The sequence below is a fragment of the Cupressus sempervirens genome, chromosome 11 (assembly GCF_028749045.1).
Source record: "Cupressus sempervirens isolate cs-2001-9-10 chromosome 11, ASM2874904v1, whole genome shotgun sequence".
Classification (NCBI taxonomy): Eukaryota; Viridiplantae; Streptophyta; class Pinopsida; order Cupressales; family Cupressaceae; genus Cupressus; species Cupressus sempervirens.
Genome location: NC_143128.1, coordinates 712,038,592 through 712,058,189, shown reverse-complemented (window position 1 = coordinate 712,058,189; position 19,598 = coordinate 712,038,592). Strand labels below are relative to the sequence as shown.

General features: G+C 34.9%; 1 protein-coding gene across 2 annotated transcripts in view; it reads left to right on the top strand.

Moving 5' to 3' along the window:
* The window catches only part of LOC149531666 (uncharacterized), a 158,590-nt gene that overhangs the window by 18,792 nt on the left and 120,200 nt on the right, over positions 1-19,598 (top strand). The window contains exons 3-7 of one of the 2 annotated variants that reach the window (XM_089809432.1): positions 1,234-1,397; positions 3,597-3,657; positions 3,850-3,915; positions 4,134-4,219; positions 6,491-6,557. In XM_089809432.1, the coding sequence (XP_089665558.1) occupies positions 1,234-1,397; positions 3,597-3,657; positions 3,850-3,915; positions 4,134-4,219; positions 6,491-6,557 (444 nt within the window). Of the gene's footprint in view, positions 1-1,233; positions 1,398-3,596; positions 3,658-3,849; positions 3,916-4,127; positions 4,220-6,490; positions 6,558-19,598 lie in introns of both variants that reach the window. The other variant, XM_089809431.1, reaches the window with a different exon arrangement.

Below are 19,598 nucleotides of genomic sequence, written 5' to 3'. Positions count from 1 at the left end.
TTGTTGTATTGATAATACAATTTGTTTAGTATTTTAGAGTTTCATGGAGGACAACATAAACTTTTTTTTGAGAATCTCAAGTTTATCAATTTCTAGTCAGGCTGAAGAAGGGCGAAACCTAGGGCCAAACCTGGACTGCACTTGGATCCAGTTCAAATTCCCCCAAAGCCACGAATCCAGTAACGTAGATGGAAACAATAAATATATTTTATTTATATGTTTATTAGTTATAATGCTATTGGCATCTATTTTCTATGTCTATATATGGAGCTATGTTACAGATATGAATATATAGGTTCCTATTGGAAAGGCTGAAAGTAATTATGTATATAGAACCATTTCCATGTGCAATTCCTTATCTCTTGATGTTAGGCAATGTTGAACTATTTGCTGGTAGGTGTGTGATATGTTGTTGGACAACAGTGTGAACTTCTAGTAGACATGTGCATACACATAATTAATCTAATAGGCACAAAAAATAATATGCAAGAAAATTATACCACAGTACAAGAGTTCATATGTGAAAACTTTTTTGGCAGAGAGACCACCATCCGAAAGCACAAACCAATTGCATATTAGCAATAAAGGTTATAATACAATATCCAGGGACATGCACTTATAAGAGTATCACAAACATGTAAGACTAGGCTAATTTCCATAGCATAAGTGTACCTACAAATCACCCACACATTTCTTCAACGCAAATGCACAATTAATAGAAGATAAGATACATAAAACCGTCAAATAGAAGCCCAATATGATGAGCATATACCACCTATAAATAGTGGACAATTTAGCATAGTTAACTTTTACGGGATGGAAAAAAGATCCGTCAGAGAAAATTTCCATGCTATATCTTCATGCCATGACTCTAATGACTTGCATACAGCTAATCCTCATTTTAAAATTTAAGTTTTCTTTAAATGTTTTACAAGTCACTAATTCATCTAACTTGAAAGAATCTGGACTTGAATCACATAACATGGTTTCCTTTTATACCTTACTTTCTCAAGTGTGCACCCTTTTGTATGTGGGAGAAAGGGCGGGCTTGGATTTTCTAGGCTTCAACTTTTGTAAACATGAGATGTCAATGTGAATGCCATATAATTCATCTGAAACAATCAAATGCTTAAATTCTTGAACATTCTTAGGATGTGATTGAATTGTTCTTAAATGTTTTATGGATAGTAATTTTGTGCTATAATATTCTGATTTCATTGTTTTTTCTGACAGCCAAAATTGGTCATAAACAATTTTGATATGCTTCGCAAAGCATTCAGAGACTCAGCTGATCCGATCGTAGATGCAGCTATGTACCATGACAGCTTGTTAATAAGATTAGTTTCCCTTGGACTTAATGACAGATGTATACCAGTTATATTTGTGACATCGGATAGGTACTACACTTTCGAAAGTTGTAATTTTATATGTGAAACTTCTTACTATGAGTGAGTCAGTTTGAAAACAGGCTGTAATACAAACTGTAAAACTACATGTTTTTTATGCATGCAATTCTATATTTCATGTGAGACAGACATAGACAAAATCCAACATAGATCTCAACACACTGTTTTTGGAGAAGAATCAACAAAACAACTATTTTCATTGTGAAGTGTAAGGCTCTTTGTTTGTCCTGTTTATGTTTAAGCAAGAAATTCCATTCTTAATTCACCCACAAAGAATTTTATTTGAGCTCTGTGGAGTTGCTTGCTCAGTTTGGACTTCTGCACAGGTTCAATGTTAATGTGCAAGAAATTTGAGTTATTTCTATCATGTAATTTACTTCAGCAATTAAAGTGAAAGTCCTTTTTATAAGTTAATCAAGTCTAATAAAGTTAGATAATCACTAATGATTTAGACTTGTCTTCCATGTCATTTCTCTGTGCATGTTAAGAATTCTGTTTTGGAAGGTTAGATTTTTTAGCCGAACAGTGGAAGTAAAAAAAATAGATGCAAGATAGAAGTTCAACAACTCAGTACAATGTAATAATTCCATGCAGCTGTAGTTGTCAGTTGTGGAGGTTTCCTCTAAGCTTTCAAAGAATGGAAAAAAGATTTCAATTTGTAAATTGTTGCATACTTATTTTATTCTATTTGTAAATTGTTGCATACTTCTTTTGAATGAAAAACTTTAAAATGGAGATCAAACATCATTTATTGAAGTGAGTTTTTGGTTGGGTTTCCTTTTATGTGATGTTCCCTTTTTGAAATAATATTTAATAATAAATAATAATAATAAAATTAAATAATAAGTAAAAAACATTTTATAATATAATTTAAATTAACTATATTTAATGAATGGCCAAGAGATATCTAATGAAGAGTTGTGACTTCCTCAAAATAAGATATAAAACAGAGGAGAGTTCATTTGAAAGGGATATGGTGCAAGGAAGAATAGAAGAGCATGAAGAAATAAGGAAGTGAACCTTTTGAAAGACAGCGGTAATAAAGGGTTGTGATGCTTTCAAAGGGTTGCAATTAGGGTTGTGACTCTTTGAAAGGGTTGTAATTATGAAGGGTTGTGATTCTTTTGTAGGGTTTTGATTTTGAATTTTTGTGACTCTTCGAAAGGGTTGTGACTCTTGGAAGGTGTTATAATTATGAAGGGTTGTGATTATCAAGAATTGTGACTTTTTCAAAAGGGTAAATTTATGAAAACGTGTCTTTTCATTTAATTAATTATTTTATATATTAACATTAATATTGTTGTTATGTTATTATTTATTATTAATATTATTTTAAATATTAATATTATTATATATAATGCATAATATTTATAGTTCACTTTGTATATCATGATTATTAATCTAAATATTGTTTGTTTTGTTTTATATCATAATATTAAATTCTCATACTTTAATATTAATATATTATGAAATATTATAATATGATTATAATAAATTATAACTATACCATTATTAATATTATATTATTATTGTTATCTTATTTATTTATTATTTATCTCTTCATTTATATTCTAATTATATAGATCTAATTTTGACAGGGATATCATAGTGATGTCTGATGCAAAAGCATTCCGAGGTTCTTTAACATGTCTTATATTTATTGCATTCTGGACTGTGTTATCTCAGATATTCCTGAGATCATTTGGATTTGCTTCACATATATTTTTTCAATAATTAAGAGTTCATTTCCAGTTCCATCATTTTTGTTCATGCATTCTGATATCTCTTTCTCTATGCACCCACACCCACTTGTTTTTGTCTATATGTATAAACAGATTTTTTTTTGCTTTTTACTACATACTTGAAATTCTAAATTGTTTTGTAATTGGAACATCTCTGTGTTTTTGCATCGTCGCATATAATGATAGCTTCTGGGATTTATATTTGTGTAGTGATGCCGTTTTGATATATATAATTATTTATTAGAATTATAAATAAGAAAATATTTTTGATGAACTTGATTATGTAAATTGTTGAAATAATTCTTGCTATGTGCCAAAGCCAATTTTTTCACGTGTCTTTAGAATTCTTCTACACATACATGTATATATATTGTCAGATTTTACAGTAATGGTCTGTGTTACTTACAGTTTTGCAGTGATATCATGTTATGTAACTGTATGTTTGCAGTTACTACTCATATCAGTTATATCGAGACTTTGCTTATGCGGATTCTTTCATCTCTCGAGAGGTATGCACATCTAGTAGTGAAATATGTATAGATTTTATTTACAGCCTTGGAAATAAAATTGCCTAACATAATCTATCTTTTAATTGTATTTTTGCCAGTTAGGTTATGTGGGATATCATTGTCCTTGGATGTTCTTCATTAGATATATCTCACGGTGTGCTATATGAATTTTTAATCTTTTTGTCATTGCAGAATTTTGGATGGACTCCTGAAGAAGCGAAAATTCATCTGGTTCCTGATTATTTCAGCGAGGACGAGGTTAGCACATCTTAAGTTCCAATGGACCATTCAAAACCTGCAATGCGGTTTCTGTTCTTTATCTTTATAATTGAAGTTTCTTAAGGGTATTTTCTTTGGTAAAGTCTTTAGCCATTTACTGCTGGGATTCTTTAAAAATTCCTACAAGTGAAAATGTGGGTGGCATTCAGCATTGAGACAATTTGTACTTATCTGGATGCCATGTTCTGAAGCTGCAGTGGAAAGTCATAGCTAGCGAATTGGGTTCTAATTCACGTCATCTTTATGAACTTTATGCCCTTAAGCAAAGCAGTTACTTGGGAGAGTAAGTGTTCTGAATCTTCTGATTACCCAATGCTCTTATGTTCCCTGCTTGTTTTTTTACTATAGAATTTAACATTAATACCCTCTCTTTGTTTCAAATATTTACTCCCAAACTTGTATTTTATGTAAAAACACAATGACTATATATAGTTATCAAAATTTTCCTATAAAGATAGCTGCAACAGAGCAAGCTTGCTTAGGTGAGAGGATGTAGACAAAAACTATGTCAACCACACTTGGTTTCAACCATTTCCTAGTTTGTCCTTAGTATCCACACTTGTGAATGTAGAACTCGAGTGATTACTGTGATTGAAGCACTATGCCCAATTTGATGCTTTTGAATCTTGTGGGGATTTTTTAAAGTAATTGTTAATTATCCAATGTGTATAAACATTAAATATGCATCCCTGAATTCATTATGGATCATCTATCTTGCTCCTAGAAATGTATTAACTTTTTGAAATGGCTTAAGAAATCATTATGATTAGGGATATTCAGCTTTGCACTATGATATATGTATTGCACATTTCAAGATGAGCTGCTTGGTTTTCTAATCCTAAACCGAGTTCTTAGCTCTTTCCCACATTAATCTTGAATGATTCGTTCAGAAATATGAAAACTGATGGCAGAAAAAGCTTTCAATATTCCTATGCCTAACTACATTTTCATCTAGTTTGTTAACATATACTGTAAAGGGTTTGAAATTTTGTTGGATGAAGATAAATTTGGTTATGGGGATGAGGCTCTTATCCTTGAACTTGAGCTTTTTAGTGAATATATAGAGGAGATGGCGATGAAATAAATTTCTGCATTAATAAAACCATCTTGTTGCTGTAGAATGGTACTACATAGCAAGGTCTGAATGATTTTATCATATTTGTGTAAGTAACAATTTACATAATAATTCATGATTGCATTGTCCCCCCCAGAGAGCGGAGGATTGTTTTTTAAGGATCAAGATTTAAAATTCTATTTTGATACCGAAAATAGTTTAAAGTGCCAAAGTTTACCTTCACCACCAATTGTGAAACTTGGTTCCAACAATGTAAAAACTGATCAGCATTAGAGTGGAGGATTGATTTTTAAGGATCAAGATTTGAAAAATTCTATTTTGATGCCAAAAATTGGTTAAAGTGTCAAAAGTATTCTTCACCACCAAATTGTGAGACTTGGTTCCAACAATGTGAAAACTGATCAACATTAGAGTGAGGTTGATGCTATTAATTGTTGCACTAAGGTTGGAACTTTTCAACAATATGTAAGCAAGTTCCTAATCTGTGAAAGGGTGCTGTACAGTGAAATGTATGGAGTGGTTGGATCTATAGAATCTATCAAATGAGTAATCTTTGAAAGCTTAATATGGATTCTCACTAAAAATATATTGCTCTTTTTGTTTTTTTGTTTTTTTCTTTTAGTAAAGAGATCATACAAATAAATAACGACTTTTTAGTCTCCAACATCTATATGTATTTTTAGTTTTTACAAAGGTTTTCTAGATTGGGAACTGTGCATAATTTCTCAACATATAAAATAAAGGGAATCAGTAAATATTGAGAAAATGGTAGCTATTTTAATGATTTCTCAATTGAGTTCAATATGCAACTTCGTATGAAGATTGTTTCCTTGTTTGTTGTTCTTTACCTTTTCGTTTTATATAGTCTACAGGCTTGTATTACTTAACATCTCGAAAATTGTTAGCATAAATTAATACAAGATTTTAAAATACTGTTACATATGGAAAGTCATTGCAGAATATTATGTTTTATTTGTAGTGTTTCTTGTTATTAAGCCCTGTTTACCTATTTAAGAAAGAACATATCTTTTTAATTCTTTTTGCCAAACAAAGACATGGCAAAGTGTCTTTTGAAGTCTCAGGGGTTTCACATTCTTAGTTTTCCATTTATATTCATTCTTAATATTGATATTGGCATTGAAATAGTTGATGTTTGAGGATACTAAAGTGCAGAAACTGAATTTGGTTGACTTTCTTCTAGCATATGTGCCACTGAATGCAAGAGGTACCATTGAAAAATGTACAAGTGAATACTTTCATTTTCAATTTTATTATTTAGAATTATCATATGATGAAAGGGTATCACTTCAATGAGATGGTCGAACAAAGATTTATTTTGCACCAATTAGTCAGCATTTTACTGGCATTTTGGGTACCTTAAAACAGTGGATAAGCACAGATACCTTATAAAGTTGGAGACTGTGCGTGTTTTGACATTTGGTTAGGTAACTTATGAATTTTGTAATTATTAATTTGTAGGGATTTGGAGGAAAACAAGAGAAGCCGATTTTTGGATTATTTGGATTTATACCTTGGATATCTACAGGTGATATATTTGTTAACTGGCACTAGCATTTTTAATTGCGCTTTTTAGAAGAAAGAATCATGTCCTTAGATCATGTGGTATCTAAAAGATGAAGTCCTTTATCTCCTGCAGCTTATTTGCATTTTGATTTTATACAAGTTTGTGATACAACTTTGTTTACACAATCTTTCAAGTTTCGATGGTTGTTTTATGTGAGCAATAGTTTGTAGGTATATGAGGGCAATCTAGAGCAGGAAAGTTTTTAAGTTCTGATCAATATCCATGATGCCTTATCACAAAATAGCATAATTTCATTCTATATTGTCTTTCACACAATCCAGTTTTGTTGTCTGCACACGAATCCAGTCTACTTGTTTTTAATAATGTGAATATTTAATGACAAAGCTGTAATATGGCTTTGTGGTAAGCACTCAAATCAACATTGAAGTTAAGCTCACTCTGATGCCATTGACAATAAGCCATCAATTCAAAGTTCATCACCCTAAATTGGTTAAGGGCAAAAGGTGTGTTATATTCAGACCAGCACTACATTCTTTGAAAGAGTTGAAAAACAAGAAAGTTAAAGTTTCAAAGAATCAGCTATGAAGGAGCAGAATGTAGTCTAATAACATTGATGAATATGAGATGCTGCATGTACCTGGGGTTAGTGGACAATACTCTTCTAACTAGCTCACAGATTCAAATCCGTCAACATAGCAAGTTTTGCTTATGAAATAGAAAGTACACTTACTGTGGAGCCTACGGCTAGGATTCTCTGCCCACATCCTAAACTTCAGCAAGTTCTTCCCATCTCTGAATCAATACATGTCAATGCTAGGGGCAGAGCTGCACTGAGCTACTACTCTCAATAGGTTTGGAATGTTTAGTTGCCGTATTTGACAATTGAACATTCCAAACAATGTGTATAAGGCATTCCCCTCTTTGGGACTTTTCTGTAGTGTTTCTTCTTAACTCTCTCACTTTTTCTCTTTGAATGTTTTGTCTAGATGAGAAAAACTTGACTTACTGGTTTGGGCCCCCCAGAATCATAGCTTTGTCAACAAGTTTAATTGTGATCAAAATCCTTTGGAGCTGTATCTGAAATCGCATTCACTCTCAATAATCTCAGGAAAACATTAGAGAAAAGAAAGTACCCTAGTTGGACAACTCATAATAGAAAAGAAAGTACCCTGTCTCATTTTACCCTTGAATGAATGAATGAAAGTTATTATAATGTCCATGAGGCCAAACAGCCAACAAGAATCATGAGTAGCTAGCAACAAAAAGAATGAGCAGACCCAAATGCTGCGGTTCTCATCAAATAGATCTCTTTTCTCTCTGCAGCTTGGATCTTCTGCTGTGTAATTTGGTCAGGAGATCTGCTATCTTAGTGATCTTTCCTTCTTCAAACAAGTTTCTCATGGTGTTTATTTTTAAGGTATCATTGTAATTCTCCTGAATAGCTTTGTAGGATGAGCACTCTATGATGTAATGCCATTCACTCTCCACCATCCCTTGAGAGCAATAACATCTCCTATCTTCTACTTTCACTCCTAAGTTGGTGTGAACAAGTTCTTATTTGGGCAATTAACATTGTTGCTTTCTATTTTATTTCCATTTCCATGTCATTCTTTTATTCCCATTCCCATGTGTTTCTTCCTCCCAAGATGCACCATCGCATACTTTCCTTAAATTGTCCTTGAACATACTTTTTTCTCCTCATTGGTGCTTGGACACTCACTTATTTTAATACCCCAATTATCCATCCATTTGTTGTTTTGTTCAATCCATGTGCTCTTTTGTCTATCCAATTTCTCTTATGCTGCTATTTTTGGCCAGCGGCGTTTTTCCATTTTTTCTTATCTCCTTGGGTAGCTGAACAATCTGCACATAGCTGCCACTTCAATATGAAAAGCCCCTTCCTTCACCAAGGCTACCTCATACGGAATAGATGATTTAATGTTAAGGCTACTCTTGATTAAAGGTTTTTGCAGTCTTTCTTATGTATCCATTTAGTTGCTGGAGTATTACTGCCCCATACTTGACAAGCATATAGCACAATCAACACTATGAGAAGCCCAAAGAGAGTCTTCCTAGTTTTCCAATCCCATAACTCGACATTTTTACATGTATTCTGCAGTGAGTGTAGTGCTTTCCATCCCCCTTGTAACCTTTTTGCTCTACAAGTTTCGGAACTTAGTTTATCATGGAAATCCAGACCAAGTATTTATATTCGTTAACCACTTGTAAAGGGTTGCCTTCGAAGATGTATTTACTATGAACTTTATTTCTCTTCAAGGTAAAGATCATGATCTTGGTTTTGCTACTGTTCACTTGCATCCAACCTTGTGGCTAAATAGTTCTAGGGCATTCCAGTGTTCCTTTAAATCTTGCATTGTTTTTGCCTTAGAATGAGATCATCAACATATAGAAGTAGCATTGTACATCCCGAATAGAGTAGCTGATAAAAGGCAGCCCTGCTGGACTCCATTATCGCTTTTAAAGCATTTTGATAATCTTTATAATCTTGTTCAATGTCTGCCAAGACATATTCCAAATTTTTAAAAAAAGCATCAGTGTCATGTCCCCGTTTTAAGATATAGTTTTAATAATAATTAGACAATACAATATTATTAAATTAATAATGATAATAAAATCATATATTAAAATTAATATTAAAAAAATAAAAAGAAAATATCTAAATAATAACATTTATATAATCTATTTTTAATAAAATAATATTTAAAATAATTAAATAAGAATAAGATTACAATGAATGATAAGTAAATAAAATTAACTAGAAGAGAGAATATTGTAGAAAATAAGTTACCTTTCTAATAGAATTTAATAATAAATGATAATAAATATAAAGTAAATAAGTAAAAAATAATATAATATAGAATAGTAGAAATTAACTAAATCTAATGAAAAGACGAGATATAAAATAAAGAGACGTGACTCTTTCAAATTAAGATATAAAAGGGAGGAGAGTTCATTTGAAAGAGGAAGGAAGAAGGGGAGAAGATGGGAGTGAAGAAAGGATTAATGGAGGGGGAAAGAATGAGAAGAAAATAAGGGACCTTTTCATAAGGTTGAAATGATGAAAGAATGTATCTCTTTGAAAGGGTAGTAACTATGAATAGTTGTGACTCTTCGAAAATGTTTTAATTATGTAGTGTTGCGACTTTTTAAAAGGATTATGATTATGAAGGGTTATGACTTTTTAGAAGGACATAGATGCAAAATAAAACAAGATTTATAAATTACCATTAAATAAGAAACAAACAAGGAGAAAATATTTATGGAATAAAAGATAATTTAGATCGAAGTCATTCCAAAATAGAATAAGATAGAATGGTATCGATTCATATCAATAAAATATGATCCCATTCAAGGGAAATGTTGGGGATTTGATAGGCACATTCTATAGACCTTTCAAGGAAGATGACTAACTAATCAAGGGTTGTTCTGCAGAACACAGGGGGTCCTTCTAGAGGGTTTTGGATCCCGACTTGAATACTATCAGGGAAAACAAATAAAAACCAAGGATTGTTTCTAGATTATAGGGTATCCTCCTAGAGGGTTAGGAAGCCTGATTTGAAGGAATCCTTAAAGACTATGTAGAAACAAATGAATATCTAAATATCAATTATTGTAATTAAATGTAATAGTTTTTACTAACAAATCTTTGTAGGTTAATATTATTGACAAACAACTTAAAGAAGGGGGATATTACAATTAGATACCTCACTAGGGTTATATAACATCACACTTTTCTCTTTAATATAGCCTTCAACATTTAAAAAAGAAGTCAGGTTTTCAATTATATAGTAGTACCACGTTAAAACTAGAGTTGCAAGGAGATACATTTTTGACCCTTTGAGACACATCTCGGGGATTAGGATGCATCTCCCATATCACAAACATGTGTGCGGACATCCTTACTTGCAAGAGATGTATTGTTGATGTTTTCTTACTTTTTAATTCAAGAAAATAGGAAAACTGAAAAAACTGCCTGTTTTGACCATTTTCCATATGAAAGGAAAAATGAATTGGAAAAAATAGTAAGCATTGCACAAGTAGATGTGACACCATGCAAGGTCATTCTCAAATGCCCAAGAATAAAGAAATGGTGATTGGAAACCTTCTTGCATCATTCTCAAATGCCTACTCAAGGATGGAAAGTGGAAGATGAATCTTCAACTTCTTTATGGTTATTCTAAAGGGATTTTCAGATAAGAAAATAATTGGCAACAATGCTTAAGAAGAAAGACAATAGGTTTTATAGCCTCTTTTTTAAAACTCCAATCAACCATCTTAAAATATTGATTGCTTCCCAAAATGTCCCGCGTGCTAGTATTTAAAGAGGATGCTTGAGTATCTCCATGTGTTGAGTGGCTTGGTTTCTTGAACATGTACCTTGATTCTTTTCACCTCTGTGCTACTTGGCACTCGAATTGAAATGCCTTGAAGTATTGCATCCTTGTTATATTGAAAACTTAGCTCCATGTTCTAAAAATCTTGATTATATTTACCAAGAGAATGTGACCATTGCTGTTGCACCCATGCCTACCATATAGAAATCACCATTAATTCGATATCTTTCCAAGGATAAGTTAGACTAATGTATTTGCTTCCTATAAGAAATACTATGACCATCCACAAGCCTAACATTAAATCTCTCCAAAGAAACTTATGTTCTCTTGTTGGTGTTTCCTCTGGAACGAATACGAATTGACCTTGTCAAAGTTTAATTTTAAGATTCAGATACCATAATAGGGTGATAGTCTGTTAATGGCCATAGAAACCATATCTTTGTTGTCTACTAGTTTGTTGATACTCGTTTGTTGATAGTGGCAAGTTGATTACAATGATCCGTGATTTTAAGATATTTTCAACTTTTGACAGAGATCCAAACTCATGCAATTTTGTAGAAAATGATAGATTTTTTAAACATAAAGCTTGAGCTTTTTTTGACATTTGATGTGTGTTTTTTAGATTTTCCCATAATATAATTAGATGTATCATTATGGACTATTTGGCTCAAATCCTTAGATATGCATAACTTGAGTAATGATATGGCTTCTTAATGATGCTAATTAAGATCATTAATAATTTTATCTTGTAGTTCTAGATTTTATTATTATGCCCATAGGGTTTCTGGTTCCAACAACAATGAATTTTGAATGTTGGTTGTAACTCTAGAAAATGTACTTTTCTCAAAATCATAACAATTACTTCGACTTGACCCAAATTTTCTTTAATGTGATCCCACACAACTTTTACAAATTCTACTTAAGGAGGAAGCCTTCGGTGTAATGTTTTTTGGAAACCAAAAGGAATTTGAAGGAAAGGCAGTACCTATAGATAATATGCCCTTGCCATGACTACAAAACATGATTATTTTGAACTTGCAAATCTATTATAAAAACTATGCTTTAGAATTTTTTAACAATAAAAAATCTTTGTATCACCTCTAAAACCAATAATATTTGTGCAATGCCCTATTTTATGAGTGACTTTGGTGGTATTTTGCATGTTATGTGATATATAAATTGCTAAAACCATTTGTTTTTCTCTACTACACATCCTATTTGACCCACGACAAAATTTTTCTACTTGAAAATGGAAATTTTTGCACATCGTAGCCAACTTTGTGATGTCAACCTGTGATTGAGACCACCTTCTCTTGATTTCACTTGCATAATCTTTGTGATTTCACTTGCATACTGCTTTAGAATTTTTTAACAATAAAAAATCTTTGTATCACCTCTAAAACCAATAATATTTGTGCAATGCCCTATTTTATGAGTGACTTTGGTGGTATTTTGCATGTTATGTGATATATAAATTGCTAAAACCATTTGTTTTTCTCTACTACACATCCTATTTGACCCACGACAAAATTTTTCTACTTGAAAATGGAAATTTTTGCACATCGTAGCCAACTTTGTGATGTCTACCTGTGATTGAGACCACCTTCTCTTGATTTCACTTGCATAATTGAACCCACTTTTCTTTAGTGTTAATAAGGGCTAAGGAATTAGATGAGAAGGGAGATCATGTTGGAATGTGATGTTGATGCTATCGATGCTGTCATTGATGTCAACATATACTCTTTTTTTTGATAAGAAGTTGTTGCTTTAGTGATCCAAATTTGTGTGCTCCAGATGATATGCCGATTATATTTATCTTTAGCCATGGTTGTTCTGATCCCATTCATCTTGCATGGTTCACACTTTTGGGTCCAGATGTATCTGGAAAACTGGTTATTGTCCTTTGTCACAAGTGCTTGCATTGTGTCATGTCCCCACTTTTAGCTCAGTCTAGCAGAGACATGTGAGTCAGCTTATTATGGGGTCTTGTAGGCTAACAGGGTTAGATAGAGACCCAGTATGGTTATTTAGTGTTGGGGACTTGATGTTCTGGAAGTTATTGATCAGTTGGGAGACGTTCCTTATTTTTAGGAGGCAGTTCCTACTTTTTAGGAGGTATGATCTTGCCCAGGGTTGGGTCTCCATGAGATTACTCTTTGGGTTCAGTTTTAGAGGGATAGGGCTTGTTTTTTAAATTTAAGGAGCATCCCTAGATTTTAAGAATGAGACTGCCAGTGGATCCTTGATTTCCGACTTCAGTCGCAGAGAGGTGATAGGATGATTTTATGGTTTGTGATGTCAATTGGGCATTTTGTGGCTATCTAGGTTATATTTTTAATATTTACTAAGTTAGCATTTAATAATTAAATAAGGCCAAGTTATTAGCCATTTTGAAGTAATAAGGGGTTTTTGGCTTCATCCGGATGCGCATCCTATGGTGTGATAGCTCGTTGGAAAGGTCTCGAAATTCTCTAAATCTCTCTCTATGGTCTCAGGGCAATTCAGTGAACAGAGTTCTGTCTATGAGGAAAAAGGTCATTTTCTAGTAACGTGACCACTTTAAATTAAGAAATTATAGCACTTTCACTACCCAACACCACTTGGAGACACTTTGAGTTTGATTTGCAATTGAGAAGGGTTATAAGGAGAGAAACTTCATTCTAAGATCATGTTTTGCATATTTGACAACTTGTTTATGAATTTGCTTTGAATGGGTGATTTCTAGTCTGGGACGCAAACCCCAGGTTAGTGATTGGCTGGGACATAGCCCTTAGCAATCTTTGGCACCGAATCTCTTTGGCATTGTGCGTGGTGATTAAGGACAGAAGCATCAATTCTCATTGGGGTTTCAGTGTGGCATGGCATCTTTCTAGTTGGGACGTGGTTCATTGTAGCTTGTGGGACGCCATTTGCAGCAGATGCACCACGTGGTGTATAGAGTATTGCTTGTATTCACCTCCAAATGTATGCTGGATTCGAGAACAATCTTCACCTTCCAGTTTGACATCAAATTTGTATGTGAGCTTTGGGAAATACATTGGATTTATTGCTTGGCTCTATAATTCAGAGAAATTTGCCTGGTACGGTTTGCAATAATTCTGATTTTTACTAAATACCTTATTTATTTCAGTCTTCTTTCATGGTTGCTGTTCCCTATTCCTTTCTATGTTATAAAACCATCAAAAACAAACAAACCTTTCTGCACTTCTGTCTAGTTCTGCAAGAAAACATAAATAAATAGGAAAACAGATTTAAAAATATAAGATTGCAGTAGATCAGCAGAAGAAATCCATCAGGTATCTTTCAATGGTATCAGAGCTTACATCCTGCTAGCTTGTAGGGTTTGTGAGAAATTGTCACAACAGATTTCAAAAAAAGTCTTGATAATTCATTTCCGCATTTGGATACTAGCGAAAAAGTTTTGATAATTCATTTTGGCATCTGGGTATTGGGTAAAAAGTTTTGATAATTCATTTTGGCATTTCGGTATTGGATAAAAAGTTTTGATAATTCATTTCAGCATCTGGGTACTGGCTAAAAAGTTTTGATAATTCATATTGGCATCTGGGTACTGGATCAAAAGTTTTGATAATTCATATTAGCATCTGGGTACTGGATCAAAAGTTTTGATAATTCATATTAGCATCTGGGTAGTCACTAGTTGGTGGATTGAATACAAATATATGCATCCAAGAGCTGAGATACACAGATTTTATACGCGCAGGAGAGCTCAACTTGAGCAAGGGTTCGGAATAGACTAGGAACCTATAATGGCAGAAGAACAAGTCGGTGGCACAGGGAATCAGGATGATGAAGAGAGAGAGATGGTGTAGACCCTATTCACTACTCAGCCCAGGATCGCTCAGGCTTTAGACAGATTACAGGATACCTTGGAGCGTTTGGCGATGGGTGGACACAGAGGCGGGCGAACTAGATCAGTTTCAGTGGCTGATAGTTAGCGTAGCCATCAGTCCCATTCTTCAATTGGGAGCTCCCTTCATTCCTCTAGGCGGCATCGCCATCGTACACCTACTACGAATAGACCATTGGTTCCTTAGTTCATACTAGGTGAACGGCCAACATAGGTGGAACCACCAGAGGTGGGGTTCTAGGAATTAGTTTTGGTAGCCACAGCTGAGTGGAGAGCTCTACCCCTTGAGGTTAGGGATGTCTTCCCTCTTCCCCAGTATTGTGCAAAGCGTAGAGATACAACTAGGTTCAGGGGAGATCGTGGTTATAGACCACCACAGTAGCAGCAGAACTATGACCTCAGTAGAGTTACTGAAAAGATCAGATTGGCTACATATAATCGCTTAGGAGATACGAGTGCACGAGCTTGGGTTCACTTGCTGGATATATATCTTTCATTACGGCCCATGCCTGAGCGTGAGGCTATTCAGTTTGCTATGTTGCATCTACAGGGGATTGCCTATGATTGGTGGCACAATGAATTGGTTACCCAGGATCATGCCTTAGCACATTCCTATGCTGAGTTCACTGGGCGATTCATTACACAGTTTGACCATAAGGATACAAAACTTTACTATAGAGAGTTGGCTCATCTGAGACAAACTGGTCATGCAAAAGCATATATTAATGAGTTGCAGCACATTGCAGTCATGGTACCTGATATGACACAGAAGCGTAGTGTGATGCTATTCATTGAGGGATTGTAGGACAGGCTTAAGGGATTGGTTCATGCTTTCCAACCGGCCACTTTTAAGGATGCTATTGATGTGACATTGAGATTAGACACCACTCCTACCTCTTATCAGATTGATAAGAAACCATCGGGGAATATATAGGCACCACAGAGACCTTTACAGGCTAAGGACACGCCACCTCCACCTCCCAAAGTAGACCTGGATTCTAGAAATGAACTAAGGAGGCGGAAATTATGTTTTTCTTGTAAGGAGCCATGGGTACCAGGACATAGGTGCCTTGGGCAGGGAAAGGCACATCTTATTGAGGTCATATCAGATGTAGACGATGAGGAGATTCGGGATATAAATGACAAAGATGATGGTGTCCAAATTGAGCTCGAAGATGTTGAGGTAGCAGTTGCAACACAGGGGACTATGGCTACGTTGTCAGGTGCACCAATGATTCACCTCTTCTACATCTTGGGTATGATCCATGGGCATACTATGTATTGTTTGGTGGATAGTGGGTCTACACATAATTTTATAAATACAAGAATGGTAGGCCAATGTGGTTTGCAAGCACAAAATTTTCCAAGAATCGATGTGACTATGGCCAATGGTCTTACTCTGCAATGCATCAAGGGTATCCCACAGTTGAGCATAGGCATGAAGGGATACACCTTGATAGATGACTTTTACATATGTGATTTAGGGGGCATGGATGTAGTTTTGGGTGTATCGTGGTTGCAATACTGGGGGAGATACAACCAAGATTTTAGGGCGAGACAATTGGAATTTATGGTTGGGAGAAGGAAGATCGTGCTCAAGGCATGCCCAGTTCCGTCTCAAGGTGGATCAGCTAGGTGTATGATTACTGATTAGGACTCAGATAGTAACAGTGATTTGATCATAACCCCATGTCCCTCAATATCTCAACACACAAGAGCGGGTGCCTTAGATTTGCCATGGAGATTGTATGAGGTTTGGGACAGGTTGCATAACAGGATTGTTTTGGGACCGGCTATTGGTCTGAATTTTAATAGGAGGACAGGATGGCCATTTGTTTGGATTCTTGGGTGTGAGGGTATTTAGGGGTGGATACTCTATTGTGACGATGTGATCTACTTCACTTCTACACCTTATAGTGGGGAGTATGTTTGTCTTGATGAGACACTTCAGGTTTGGGGTCGATTAGTGCTCTGTATTTGGATTGCTTGGGATAGTGGAGTATTAGTGTTGTATTGCTTGTGGGCAAGCATCTCCGAGAGGGAAGGACTGTCATGTCCCTTCTTTTAGCTCAGTCTAGCAAGACATGTGAGTCAACTTATTATGGGGTCTTGTAGGCTGACAGGGTTGGATAGAGACCCAATATGGTTATTCAATGTTGGGGACTTGATGTTTTGGTAGTTATTGATCAGTTGGGAGACGTTCCTTGTTTTTAGGAGGCAGTTCCTACTTTTTAGGAGGTATGATCTTGCCCAAGGTTGGGTCTCCATGAGATTACTCTTTGGGTTCAGTTCAGAGGGATAGGGCTTGTTTCCTAAATTTTAGGAGCATCCCTAGATTTTAGGGATGAGACTGGCAGTGGATTCTTGATTTCCGACTTCAGTCACAGACAGGTGACAGGATGATTTTATGGTTTGTGATGTCAGTTGGGCATTTTGTGGCTATTTGGGTTATATTTTTAATATTTACTAAGTTAGCGTTTAATAATTAAATAAGGCTAAGTTATTAGCCATTTTGGAGTAATAAGGGGTTTTTGGCCTTCTGGATGTGCATCCTATGGTGTGATAGCTCATTGGAAAGGTCTCGAAATTCTCTAAATCTTTCTCTTTGGTCTCAGGGCAATTCAGTGAATAGATTTCTGTCTATGAGGAAAAAGGTCATTTTCTAGTAACATGACCACTTTAAATTAAGAAATTATAACACCTTCACTACCCAACGCCACTTGGAGACACTTAGGGTTCGATTTGCAATTGAGAAGGGTTATAAGGAGATAGAAGCTTTGTTCTAAGATCATGTTTTGCATATTTGACAACTTGTTTATGAATTTGCTCTGAATGGGCGATTTCTAGTCTGGGACACAAACCCTAGGTTAGTGGTTGGCTGGGACGTAGTCCTCAGTAATCTTTGACACCGACTCTCTTTGGCATTGTGCGTGGTGATTAAGGACAAAGGCATCAATTCTCATTGGGGTTTCAGTGTGGCATATCATCTTTTCAGTTGGGACGTGGTTCATTGCAACTTGTGGGATGCCATTTGCAGTAGATACACCATGTGGTGTATAGAGTATTGCTTGTATTCACCTCCAAATGTATGCTGGATTCGAGAACAATCTTCACCTTCTAGTTTGACATCAAATTTGTATGTGAGCTTTGGGAAATACATTGGATTTATTGCTTGGCTCTATAATTCAGACATATCTGCTTAGTACGGTTTGCAATAATTCTGATTTTTACTGAATACCTTATTTATTTCAGTCTTGTTTCATGGTTGCTATTCCCTATTCCTTTCTATGTTATAAAACCATCAAAAACAAACAAACCTTTCTGCACTTTTGTCTAGTTCTACAAGAAAACATAAATAAACAAGAAAAAAAATTTAAAAATATAAGAATACAGCAGATCAGCAGAAGAGATCCATTAGGGATCTTTCAGTGGTATTAGAGCTTACATCTTGCCAGCCTGTAGGGTTTGTGAGAAATTGTCACAACAGATTTCAAAAAAAGTCTTGATAATTCATTTCCGCATCTGGGTACTGGCTAAAAAGTTTTGATAATTCATATTGGCATCTGGGTACTGGCTAAAAAGCTTTGATAATTCATTTTGGCATTTGGGTATTGGATAAAAAGTTTTGATAATTCATTTCAGTATCTGGGTACTGGCTAAAAAGTTTTGATAATTCATTTTGGCATTTGGGCACTGGATCAAAAGTTTTGATAATTCATATTAGCATCTGGGTAGTCACTAGTTGGTGGATTGAATACAAATATATGCATCCAAGAGTTGAGATACATAGATTTTATACGCGCAGGAGAGCTCAACTTGAGCAAGGGTTTGGAATAGACCAGGAACCTATTATGGCAGAAGAACAAGTGGGCAGCACAGGGAATCAGGATGATGAAGAGAGAGAGATGGTGTTGGACCCTATTCACTACTTAGAACAAGATCGCTCAGGGTTTAGATAGATTATAGGATACCTTGGAGCGTTTGGTGATGGGTGGACATAGAGGCGGGCGAAGTAGATCAGTTTTAGTGGCTGGTAGTCAGCGCAACCATCAGCCCCATTCTTCAATTGGGAGCTCCCTTCATTCCTCTAGGCGGCATCGCCATTGTACACCTACTATGAATAGACCATTGCTTTCTTAGTTCATATTGGGTAAATGACCAACACAGGTGGAACCAGTAGAGGTGGGGTTCTAGGAGTCAGTTTTGATAGCCACAGCTGAGTGGAGAGCTCTACCCCCTGAGGCTAGGGATGTCTTCCCTCTTCCCCAGTATGATAGTTAGCCCAATCAGCAACAAGCCATATCTGCAGTGAGCAAAACGACATTGAACCCTTGTAAAAATACCTTAACCAATGTCACCTGAACTAATGTTTTTATTCACGAGAATTAGCTTCTCCGTGGTTTTTCCTATTGGGTTTCCACTTAAATTCTGGTATTTATGGTGTACTGTGTTTATGTGCTTTCTTGTTCATAGTTGTTTTAATTATCTAAATACTTTAAGTTTTCTCCGAATTAATTAAGAAAATTGTTTAAATGCAACTAATTCACACCCCTCTTAATTATCCGACTTGTTCAACAATTTGTATCAAAGCTTTGGTTCCTTTAATAAGAGCTTAATCTGTTGAGGTAGATTTGATGGCACATCCAATTGTAGTTTATGGAAAGTGTAGATGAGAGATTACATGATGTTATTGTTGAAGGATCCATATTTAATGGCACTATACGTTAACGTGAAATAGTTTTAGTTTTAACAAATATTGAATATCAAAGCATAATTTCAAAACTCCAAATAAGGCAGAGCATTTATCAATTTTGA